Below are 13,281 nucleotides of genomic sequence, written 5' to 3'. Positions count from 1 at the left end.
CTCCAACATTTGTTGTTGGGTGATTTCTTTATGATAGCCATTCTTTCTGGGGTGAGATGATATCTCAATGTAGTTTTAATTTGCATTTCATGAATGGCTAGTGATGTGGAGCATTTTTTCATGTATTTATTCACTTGTTTAATTTCTTCCTCTGAGAAGCGTGTGTTTATAATTATTAATATACCATAAAATATTAGTAAGATATTTTAATACTTATTTAAGCATCATTTGTCAGCAATTTACTGGCCTGAACATTTGGCCTTTAGTTATTTATTGTTTAGCATCTACTTTATTTTTTCACAATATACTTTATTTAGTATTACTGGATAAAATAAACAACTAGTTGTGGTTTTGACATACTTGGCCTCATATTTTTAAGCTACTAAGGAATGATTTTTCATTGAAGAGATATTAGTACTCTTGTGTTCACTATAGTACTATTCATAATAGCCAAGATGCAGAACAAACTAAATGCCCACAGCCAGATGAATGAATTTTTAAAATGTTATCTATTTATCTATCTATCTACACACTAACAAGTCCAATATAACTACATGGATAAAACCTGGAGACACTATGCTAAGTGAAATGGACTAGGCACAGAAGGACATATACTGTAAAACATCATTTGTATGAGGTATCTGAAACAGCCAAATGCATAGAACTGAAGAATTGAATAATGGTTATCGGGGACTGGGAGAAAGCGAAATGTAGAGTAATTAATCAAAAGACAAGATTTGTCAAAAATGAATAAACTCTTGAGAGCTGCTATACAAAACTGTGCCGAGTCAATAATAATTTATTGTTCATTTAAAAATTTTATCATCAATTTTATTACAATTAATGAAAGTGTATTTTCCACAGAATCACTGGGGAAAAAAATAGAGAAGAAGCACAGACAAGAAAACTAATAAAATAGCCAAAAGGAATGCTAGAAATCAAATAGAATGCCTTCAACAGCTTCATCAGTGCACCCAACATGGCCAAAGAAAGAAAAAATAAATCTACAAATAGAACAACAGAAATTTCCCAAACAGAAATGAAAAAAATAAAGTGAACAAAATCAACAAGTATAGCAAAAACTGTGGCCCTATTATAAAAGGCATGAAGTACATATCTACCAGAAAAAGAAACAAGAAGGAAAAAAAAATTTCAATCAACATTGGCTGAGAATATTTTCAAGTTAATCACAAAACCAGGAAACTCTGAGAATGCTGAATAAGATAAATTAACTGAACAAGATAAATTTAATTTAATAAATCAAGTTACCACCACCAAATGCACCAATATATGTTACATTCAAATTTAAAAAGCAAGAAGAAAGACAAAATGCTTAGCCAGAGTTTCAAGCAAACAAACACAACAAAATATCTTTTATCTAATCAACAGTAGATTTCTCTTTTAAAACAATACAAACTTCTTAAAAGAATAGACTGAAATATTTAAAGTGTTGAGAGGAAAACTCCATCAACCTAGAATTCTACATTCACCAAAATAATTCTTCAAAGTTGAAAGTAAAATAAAGAATTTCTCAAACATGAACTAGAGAAGTCACCAATAAATCTGCTCTACAAAAAATTTTTTAAAAAATATTTTCTTCAGATGGAAAGGATATCAAAACTGTCCCCTACATAAAGAAAGTACAACACTGAAGGATTAATAAGTGAAGATGAAAAAGCAATAGCAACAATGATCCAACAAGACTGTACGGAATATTGTAGATACTATGTAAGTATTCACTTTGAACAAAGTCTAAATACATCAATTTAGACTTCTACTGAGCTTGCCACAGTGGGACAAAACCAGGCCCAATTACATGTTGTTATCTACAAGAAACCTATTTGAAATATACTGACACATACAGACTAAAAGTAAATAAAGAAAGAAAGATATATTAACACTGGTATAGTACCAGATGAAGGGAGATCTGAAAGTGAGAAAAGTTATTAGGGATAAAGAAAGGCATCACATAATGATAAAGGGATTAATTTACCAAGAATACTCTCAGCTATGTAAAAAGGATTAAAGACTTAAACGTAAGACCATGTATCATAAAACTGCTACAAGAAAATATAGGTTAAAAAGCTCATGATAATGATCTGAATATGGCTGCAAGTCACAGACAATTAAAACAAAATCAGATAAATAAAAATATATCAATACTTAAAAACTTCTGCATACCAAAGGATATAACCAATAGCATACTGACAACCAACAGATTATGAGGAAACATCTGTAATTTATACATCTAATAAGGGTTAATATCTAAAATACAAAAGAAAAAAAAAGTTAATTTAAAATCAACAAACAACCTACACAGACATAAACTAAGAAAGATACTATGACTGGCTGGCAGATAGATTTAAAAAATGTTGAACATCACTAAGTCATCAAGGAACTGCAAAGTAAAACCACAATGAGAAATCACCTTGTACATGTCAGAATGGCTATTTCCAAAAAGACGAAAAGTACCAAGTATTGACAAACACATGGAAAAAAAGAAAATCTTGTATACCACTGCTGAGAATGTAAATTCTCACTAAGGAGAATTGTATAGATGGAATTAATATATGAAAAGATTTGGGCCAGGAAGATAGCTCAGTAGAATAAGCTCTTGCCTGGCAAGTGCAGGGTCTTGAGTTCAATCCTCAGTACCAAAAAAAAAAAAAAAAAAAAAATTTGAGGTCAATATGCTGAAAAGATATCAGCATACCAATGTTCAGTGCAGCATTGTCACAATAACTCAGTTATGGAATCAATATCAATGGATGAATAAAGTTGAATATATATACACACATACTAATTAGCATTTAGAAAAAAATAAATTTTGTGATATATAATAAGGTGGATGGACCTAGAGGACATTACACTAAATGAAAGGCACAGAAAGACAAATGCTGCATGATTTCACTTATACATGGGATCTAAGACATCAGAACTCATAGGAATAGAGTGGAATAGCAGTTAAAAGATACTGGGGAGTCAGGTAAGTGAGGAGACACAGGCTAAATGATCAAAAGGTTCAGTTAGGTAGGAGTAAGTTCCCAACCACAGCCTGGTGACCACTCTTGGTATATTTCAAAATTGCTAAGAGAGTAAAGATCAAATATTTTCACCCAAAAAAATAAATATGGGGGTTGAACTGGCTTGAATTAATCACTCTATTTTGTATACATATTTTTTAATAACACTTTGTACACCCCATATAGAATATTGTCAATTTGCATAAAGATTTTAAGAAAATTTAATTTGACTTTTAAATTTTACTTTTCAAAAATTAAGTGCAAAGTGGGGGAGAAAGGAAGCAGTAAGAGAAAGTAAAGAGAAAGAGACAGTTGAAAGAGTACAGGCCAATCTGCAATTCCAAAAGCACTGTCTATACTTAAGAGATATAGTAACAAGGGAACCAATTCTCTCTTTTCAGGGTAGTGGGAATTGAGCTATACATCTTCTGTCTGAAGTTGGCTACAGTGAGATTTCTGTTACTTTCAACTATGAGTCCTGAGTATGTAAGAATATCTTAAATATACTAATTTTATTAAACTAACGTCTGGAGTCCATGTTAGCTTTATTTATTAATATTAATTAATAAATTTTATTATTAATATTAACTAATCTTAAAATAGCATCTGATGTTCACATTAATTTTATCAGTTTGGGGATGATTAATTTTTACTATGTTCTGTACTGTTTTAGTAAAACATTTAAATTTGAATATGTATTTTTTTTAAAAGTATTTTTGTGGAGAAAAGCTAAATTTAGATAAATATTAAAAACAACCTAAAGAAGAAATTAGAAATACTAATTTACTATTAATATATCATGCATAATACCTAATTGCCAAATATTTACTTCTTCATTAACTCTTTTCATCTGTCAAAGAAGATTAAGTTCCAATGGCAAAGAAGATTAAGAGGAAGTAAACGCTTCAAAAATAAAGGAAACTATAAATGGATAAAATTAGCCATCACGATCATGAGTGTACAAAAATTTACTTTACTTCCCTGGACAGACTATTATCAAAATTACCTTGGTGAAGTAGTTGAGCTCGATAGCCTGGAAGGGAAGTTGTAAGGAAGGTATGCAGTCGAACAGCCAGAAGAAATTTTAACCCACATTCATCGAGAGTTTCCCCTCCTAAAATCAAAGGCAAAAAATATTTTTTTTAAATTTCTAAAATACCATTTTCTTAATAAATACTAAGATGATTACTAACAGATAATTACTTTTTGATATGAATATATTATAGATGTTTTGTTTTTAATTGTTTGGAGCAAAATTCAGGTACATTTTAATTTAAATAACATTTAGATCAGATGCTTTTGTTTACTTTCCAATTATTTAGTTTTACTTTTTTCTGTAATATAAAAATACATAGAAAAATATTAGAACTTATTTTAGAATGTTAAAAGTCTTGCCTTTTGGGGGGGTTACTTTAAGAATGTTTTGTTCCTATATCTGATATTGTGATATAGATACATATTGCTAGAACTTTTTAGTGTTGTTTTATTTATTTAATATATTTGGTACAGGGTCTCACTATGCAGCTCAGTCCCATAGTGATCCTCCTGATTTCAGCCTTCCCAGCACTGGGATTACAGCTGTGCACCACCATACCATGATGTGATGTTGGCACAGTGCGCCTGAGGGCAGGGCTGGCGGTATGTGGTGCCACTAATCAAACCCTAGTCCCTGCGCTTGCCTAAGCAAGTACTTGGTCTGCTGAGCTATCTTGCTGGCCCTTTGTGTTATACAAAATTGCTGGAGCTGGGGAGATAGCTCAGCAGTCCTAAGTGCCTGCCCGGCAAGAGCAAAGACCCAGGTTTGATCCCCTATACCACATGCCATGCAGGCCCAGTGCTGAGCTAGCCACCAAAACCAGGCGTGATGGTGCACACCTATAAATCCCAGGGCTGGGGAGGCTGAGATAAGAGGATCACTATGAGTCCTAGCTGTGTAGTGAGACCTGTACCAAATAAATACAAGATTAAAAAAAAAATCTTTTGTCAACTTTTTTCTTATATTTACAATTTATTTATATCTCAAATTTATTTCTTAGATCATAGGATTCAGCTACGATGGTTATATAAATGAGATCATTTTAGCATAGATATCTTTTTCCTTTGCATGTACTAACTGAATGTTCCCACAAACAACAGTTATGGAGAAAAAATATATAAAAATATAACTGTATTATTGCTGCTAGCTTGGTCTCTGGAAAGAATGCACTGGTACTGTGTAAGTAAATTTTTCACTACATATTCCTAATAGAGTTGTATCATTATTTGAAGTTTAAGGAGAATTCTCCATTCAAATTTGTTCATAACTCAGGAGACTGAAAAATAATACTCTCTAAGTGAGGAAAAGATCTAATATTATTATGCTAATGCTTATATTTCTTATTTAATATAGGAAAACATAACCATGTTAATTTTTTTTAAAAGTTTTTTGAAAACACAATTTTAATAATGCATTATTACAGCACAAGAAAAACAATAAGAAACTACCCTATTTTCAGGTGCCTAAATATTTAATAAAAAATAATAAAAATGTCTGGCATAATGAGTCTGTGAAGTTCCTCACAGTACTATGACTTATAGGATATAAGCTACTTATTGGAGTTAAACTTGTTGAGAAGGCAGCAATAAGTTTTTTTTAAAAATTTCATAGCACCATTTTTATAAAAAATTAAATCTTTTCTATGAAAATAAGCAAACCTATCAGCATCAGTTTTTATGCCAATCCTGTATGGAATTTAGTTTTACCTTGGTTTCTGTCTCTGCTTTCTCCAATATCAGTACTTGTAGTTGCGATTGTATCTGCCAATGCCATCAAAGACATCTGTTCCATTCGACTGAGTCCTGGCAAACTAGAATGAAGTAAGTGGCTGGAAAGAACTTGAGCATGTTCAGGTCCAAAATAAGTTGGACTGTACTGTGAAAGGTCAATAACTTTAGGCTTCGTATTTTCTTCATCTGTCTCTAACTCTTGAACATCAGGCACCAGAGATGAAGTCTGAAACAATTCATCATAACTCTCTTTTGACAATAGGTTTGATTTATTTAGAGAACTGTCATTACTAGATTTCTCCAAAGATGAGTAATAGCTATCATCATCTGCGGCAAGTAAAGCATATAAAGGAAGTGGAGGAACAGAATCTATTTCTGTGTAATCTGTATTCTCAGCTTTGTTGAATGCCTGGGGATCCCTGGTAGTGCTTCCACTAGCACTGATGGTAAGAGACCTCAGGCGGCGTTCATGATTGGATTCAGCATCATTCAGAGCCACAATTTCCCCAGCAATGCACTTGACAAGATGTGACAAGATGGCCTTTGCTCTCCGAACTTTGCCAAGATCCATGAGTTCCAAAAGTTGCAAAGGATGGTACTGAGGTAAAGTTGGGGAAAGCATATGAGCTGCTTCAAAAAGACCTGAATCTTCCATATCCACTGAAGGATCAAATGCAGTTTTCTTTCCACAGATTTTTTGTGCAAGACTAGTCATGGATCGAGTCAAAGTTTTTTTGGGAGGATGTAACCCAGAACTTGATGAGTTACTCTGTTTTATTAAACTTAGTATTGAAGGAGTGCTCCCATTATATGAATCTGTTGTAACAAGTTCCTGTTTTGAAGATGGCTGCCATTGGGAATACACATGCATTTCACAATCCATTCCTACCACAAGGATGCCATCCCGGACCCACGATAAAGACACAGGAAAAGGTGGGGAGCCTTCTACAGAAGAAACCAAATCCACACTTCGTAATAACACAAATTTAGAATGAGGCACAACTTTAGTACTCTCCCAGAGAGGAAAAGCCAGGCCTTCCTTAGTAGTCTGTTCTTGTAACTTGCCAAATAGAGGTCCATACATAAAAAGTTTTGACCCAATTCCAACAGTCAAGATATGAGAACCATCTTCTCTAGACATCCAGTCCAAGTGAACTAAATGTTTTGTGTTGGTTGTAATACTTTCTTTATTGAACAAATATGCCTCTTGTTTGTTATAGGCCACTAAATTGCTATCAATACTAATGCCAGAATCCAAAACTGTGCTTAATTCATCTAAATGAATTGTTTGCTCAAGAACCCAACATGAACCTCCTGTGGACTCACATTCAAAAATACTTACATGCATCACAAACTCCTGAGAAGATCTACTATTAAATGCAGTCTGCTTATAAGCTACAGCTAAGCGATTTGTATGTGCACAACTAACTTCTATAGGCCTACCAGGTACAGTTATACTACTATTACTCTGGAGTCCATCTTCAATAAGCAATGGCCATTCTTCCCAAATGTATGCAAGATCTATTTTTGCATTCTGTGATGTGGTAGATTCTCCATCTGTTACTCTGCATCTCCAAAACCTTACTTTTTCATCAGAGCATGAAGTTGCCAATAAATAAGGAGCACTGCATACAGGATATATGGAAGAAGAACTCAGATGTCCTAGAAGGAAAATAACCCATTAACAAAATGTCAAGTTTTCTTAATTACTTGTTTTTTAATGTATTAAAGTTTTAGTCCTTTCATATCAAATGCTGATAAGAATGTGACAGTCTATGTTTAGTTAAGGATCACAAGAACTACAAAAGGCTTTTAATGATACCAAAAAGGTATATAAAAAGTAAGTATCACAAAAACCTAGCTGAAAGGAGACTCAAGAAAATTTACTGCAACTCCTAAATTTTATAAAGACCCTTGATCATTAAGTATCTTGACCCTAAATCAAACTAGACATAGGCAGAATGAAAACTTGAACTCCTATCCTATTTCTGAATTATCACAACTCTGCTGGTTTCATACATTATAAATCTAATTTAAAGGTATCAATACATTTTAAATAATTAGTCAATATAACATGGCTCCTTTTTCAGTTTTCAGTAAAAGTGAACAGCCCATACTTTCCTAAGTATTAAATGGTCACTTGATAGGGCTCTTCATGACTGAGGTATAGTTAATATGATTGATGCTAAGAAGATTCCTAAGTGGCACTTAGCATTTTCTCACATTTGAATAATCATATACTATTAGTTTTCCAAATTGAGGTCCACCAAACTTAAGGGATCAATAAACTACTTTAGGCTTTACCAACTGCAGTGTCTCTGTTGCAACTACTCAATTCTAAGAGTATAGGACAAAAGCATTTATATACAGTAGTACACAAAAAAATAAGTATTCCATTCAAACATTTACAACTAGTGGGTGATTTATAGTTTGTTGGCTACTGGCTAAATTAGTCTACATAAACTACTAATTACAATATGAACACATATAGGACATTCTACCATATTCTAAGAGTAAATTTCACTGTAATTATTATACTTTTTTTCAAAGTCCTCAGGGAATATAGCAATATTATAAAATGATAAAATTGACATATCCATCAGGATGAAACTGAACAGGACAAAGTTTTTATCCATTCCAACAGTATTTCTTTAAAAATCATCTTTTATCGTATGTTATACTTTTTGTCAGACAAATCTCTTTTTGCTTAGGACTTTTTTCACAGAACTTAGGCCAAAGTTAATTAATAATTACTTGATAAATATCAGTATGAAGATTGTACTGTTCAAATTCTGCTCTTCAAATTCTGTCAATGCAAGACTCATTCTTTTGCAAACTTTAATTTTTCCTTACACTGAAATTTTAAAAATTAAAAATATATAAAACAAAATATAAACATCAGAACACGACTATATTTACTCCTGTAAACATCACAATTCTGAAAAGTACTTGATATCAATAGGGGAAACTGAAAAGCATGCAAATTAATGAATCAAAAAAAAAGACAAGTAATAAAAAACAAAAACAAACTTTTGATCAGAAAAATGAAAGTAATAAAAAGCTATTATACTGGTATTCTTGATACCCTAGAATAGTGGTCCTTGATCTTTCATGCACATGACAGTTCTTGTAATACTTGTTAGAATTAGAGCACTGTCATCAGGTGTGGTGGCTCACGCTTATAATCCCAGCACTCAGGAAGCTGAGGAGGACTGCCCAAAGTTCAAGGTCAGCCTGGGCTAGCCAGCTTGAACTACACAGCAAGACCCTGTCTCAAACAAAGAAACAAACAAATCAAGTGCCGCCCTCTCCTTCAGACTTATAACAAAAAGCCACCACACTTTGACTATTCCAATGAAAGGAATGAATGACTTATAAAACAGATACAAAAAAAATTCTATCTTGATATTCCTAGTATGCACAGGACAATCACCTGGAAGGCTTATTCGAGTAGATCATTAGCCCTATTTCTGAGTCTATGAATCAGTAACTGGAGTACAACCTCAGAATTTTTGTTTCCAACAAATTTATGGGATGCTGACACTGCTGATCTGGACACTACATTCTGAAAACTTGTCTGAAAATAAGGATGATAAATATAGCTCAGGAACCACACATTTATTCTTTCTTAGTATAGCTCCAGGCAACACTACCACTATTACCAAAGTTGACAAATAAGGTTCTACCTAATTACAATTTCTATTCTAGAAACTTCTTTACCCAAGAACTTCTTTTTTTTTTTTAAGTACTACAGTGTTTGCTTTGGCAGTACATATACTAAAAAAAAGTATTAAGACTAGAGTTGGCTCAAAATAACACAGTAATATGAAAGCATAATTAAAAATTTAATTCTTTAATTTAGGATACTTAAATATAATTATTTCCATTTTTGCTTCTATGTAAATTTACAGGTAGTTGTAATACCTATTTTTTAAATATCTGATAAGCACTCATGGGTTAAAATTCTCCTTTCATTAAATTTACAAACCTGCTGATGGCTTAACACTTATTATCTCAACTCCTTCTGGCAAATGCAGCTCTTGGCTATACACCATTTCTGAAAACAGAGACAACTTGCTGGTACTCTGAAGATTTGCTCTACAAGTCTGATACTTCTGTGAAAAAGGAGACAGAATCTTCTCTGGAGAAGAAGAATAATGTTCTTCTGGCTGCCCAACTGCTTCAGATATTTTTCCATCTATTTTTTCATCTATAAAACATTAAGAAAATAAAAAACTAAGAAGAGACCCTATAAGTATTACAACTACTATATTTAAAAAAACAAAACTATCTTATAAAAGATGCAATGACAATGTAGTAATATTCTGTAAAACAAGAAAATGAATCATTTTGCATTAACTGAATAAAACAATAATTATCACTCTATAAGATAAGAACAGCTTTAAGAATATGCCCTGAATTCTCTATTCATATATATAATCTCTAGGCCTACTTAAGAATTACCAAAAAGTAAAAATAAATAAAAATGAAGAAGATGACAACTCACCCAATGACACAGGAATTGATTTTAAATGTAAATTCCACATGTGTAACAATGAACGATTGTTTTGAGTGCTCTCTATTACAACTAAGTAGAACTTTTCAGAAAATCCATTAAATGAGCTACCTGTTGAGATCAGTGATATTTTTGATTAACAAAGAGAAGTGAAACAACTTACGAACTGAAAACAAAGCATGTATATATGACACATAAGGAGAGAGATACACAAGATTAACATACAATCATAGTACTAATTTCTATTAGTTCATTAAAAAGAATGGTTTATGCTCTTACTGTTTAATTTTTCATGCCTATGTCTTATATTTGGAGCAACTACTTTGAAGTTAAAAATGCACAATATATTAACCATTGTTAATCTATTACCGTGTTTAAAATCTGTATCATCTTATTATTTTTTTCTCTTAAAGATAATTATAAATGAAAAAGTAACTCTGATAATATGGTCTAAATTAAGTAGGTATTTAAATTATAAAAACTGGGCTGGGAATATAGCTTGGGGGTCTAAGTGCATGCCTGGCAAACACAAGAACCCAAGTTCGATCCCTAGTACTGTACACCTGTGCCAGCCTTGAAACCAGATGTGGTAGAGCACACCTATAATTCCAGCACAGGGCAGGGAAGGCTGAGACAGGATGATCACTACAAGTCTGAACTGTGTAGTGAGACCCCCATACCAAATAAATAAACAGTAACAATTAATAAAATAAATTAGAAGAATTAAAAGAGGAAAGGATAAGGAATTACAATGAAACAAAAAAGGGCAAACTAGTCCTATTGCTGATCATTTCACTCACAATAACAATGATCCCATAAATGATACTGGAATTATACTTTTCTTCCTGACCATAGAGCCATGTAAGATAAACACATAGCTTCTTAGTTTTTTTCTGGGAAACTTAATAGTTTCTGAACCAAAGTGATTAGAATTTTCTCAATATTTTTAAAGAAAAATTAGGAAATTATTATTAAAATGAAAACATTTAAAAATGAATCTTAGACTGTTGTAAAAAGGAACTCAGAAATATTCAACCTAAAGCACAAAAAATTTAATATTTGAATTGTAAACAAATATTCCAATATAAAAAAATTATTACTTGTATAAGTAATCCTCTATGCTGTATCTGATATCTTCATCCTCATCTTTAGCACATAGAATTACAAAAGGCATATGAATGAAATATATGCGCACAATTCATGAAATCCCAGAGAAAGTGATACAAGGCTAACTAAAAGCAATGGTAAGAAATTGTATTCTCAACATAAAAGTAATAAGAAATATATAAAAGAGAAGAAATAATGAAAAGATGAAAAAAGATTGACAAGACAAGAACAAAGATGTAGATAACATTGTTTGAGTTGTGATAACTTATATACTACATAACTACTTTATCGTACTTTAATTTTCAGGAAAGTTATTTCTGAGTTTGGTTTGAGACTGACAACCAAGAGATTTTAGCTCTACTTTATTTCATACAAATTAACAGTTAAAGTTGAATAGTAGAGTTCAATAAAAAAATTTATGCTGTTTTAATATAAAAGCTTTAACTGAGGTATTTGGTTATAAATTAAGGACTTCACAACTTAATATCTTAAGCTATTTCTTTAAATTACGAATTTTTATTTTTTTTTATTTTTTTAACATTTATTTAGAGTGTGTGTGTGTGGCCAGCTCAGCCCACCAGGGGGCGGGGCTGGCTGGCATGTGGTGCTGGGGGATTGAACCGCGGTCCCTGTGCTTTGCCAAGCTTGTTCCAAGTAGGTGCTTTAGACCACTGAGCCATCTCTCCAGCCCCTAAATTACAAATTTTTAAATGGCCATGTAATCCAAATCAATAAGGTAGGAAGTCATCCATGAAAACAGCACTTGCACACTGATGACAAAAAATTTGTGTTCTTTTTTAAAAATAGGTAACTGAGAAAACTTTAGTATTTTTTCTCTTTTGCCTTGAAAATAATAAAAATATAAGGATGGGGATATAGTTCACTGGTAAAGAGTATGCCTAGCATTCTAAGGCTCTGGGTTCAATTTTCAGCACTAAAAGAAGAAGAAAAATAAAAAGACTAGCAGCAAGAGGTGGTACATGTTTGTAATGCCAGCTACTTGGGAGGCAGAGACAGGAGAACCACTTGAGCCCAGGAGTTAGTGGTCAGCCTGTATAAAATAGCAACATTTTGTCTCAAAATAAATAAGAAAAGATCAGTATTTGTGATAAATAATATCACACATCCATATGGAACAATTTTAAGTTAAATAGGTAATGTGAAATTGCTAATTTATTTTTACTAACTGCCTAACGTTTTCAACATTTTATTTCTCATTACATAAATATTTTTTTACCTGCATTGGATAAAATATGGTCTTTTCTCAGACTCTTCTTTTCAAGGCTATTCAAAATGAAGTCTTCTTGAAAAACATGAAGCAGTTGAGTTTTTCTGCCATGCTGAATGTAAATAAATACCAACGTAAGTTGACATGTGTGTTATTTACTTAATGCTAAGTAATAGAAAAATACTTACAAGCTTGGTAATGGGATCTAATGCAATAATGCATCCTGGTCTGGCTGTTGATTGTTGACTGACGATGTTAAACACTTCACCAACATATTTCTGTTTTTAAAAAATTGACATCTCTTTTACTATACAACTGAATTCAAAAGTAATTAAGACCACATAACATGAAATTTCAGGCATAAATAGATAAATAATTAAGTTCAAAGAAGGGGTTTAAACACAGCCCTTTTCAACTATAAACATTATAGTATTTTACCTCTATGGAGATTACATAAAAATGAGTAAGACTTGGTACAGAGAAAAACTAAAGTAACATTTGGTCAATGTTTATCCGTGAATGTGAAAGATTGACTTAAACCTCCTCAGTATTTTTTAAGAGGCAGTGATTTTTAAGCATTAACTTTGAGGTAGAAACGACCAGCTAAAGAAACAAGTTGATAAACTATATATGATTTCTCT

At 32.2% G+C, this 13,281-nt stretch overlaps 1 protein-coding gene across 1 annotated transcript in view; it reads right to left on the bottom strand.

The window, feature by feature from the left end:
- Dmxl1 (Dmx like 1) overlaps positions 1-13,281 on the bottom strand; it is a 206,533-nt gene that overhangs the window by 123,544 nt on the left and 69,708 nt on the right. The window contains exons 14-19 of the mRNA XM_012516760.2: positions 12,829-12,918; positions 12,650-12,752; positions 10,297-10,416; positions 9,778-9,999; positions 5,766-7,451; positions 4,030-4,137 (exon numbers count right to left, since the gene is read on the bottom strand). Coding sequence (XP_012372214.1) covers positions 4,030-4,137; positions 5,766-7,451; positions 9,778-9,999; positions 10,297-10,416; positions 12,650-12,752; positions 12,829-12,918 — 2,329 coding nt within the window. The remainder of the gene's footprint in view (positions 1-4,029; positions 4,138-5,765; positions 7,452-9,777; positions 10,000-10,296; positions 10,417-12,649; positions 12,753-12,828; positions 12,919-13,281) is intronic.

The sequence above is a fragment of the Octodon degus genome, unplaced genomic scaffold (assembly GCF_000260255.1).
Source record: "Octodon degus isolate 3935 unplaced genomic scaffold, OctDeg1.0 scaffold00124, whole genome shotgun sequence".
Lineage (NCBI taxonomy): Eukaryota > Metazoa > Chordata > Mammalia > Rodentia > Octodontidae > Octodon > Octodon degus.
Note: the sequence above shows the minus strand (reverse complement) of the source record. Positions and strands in the feature narration are given on the sequence as shown.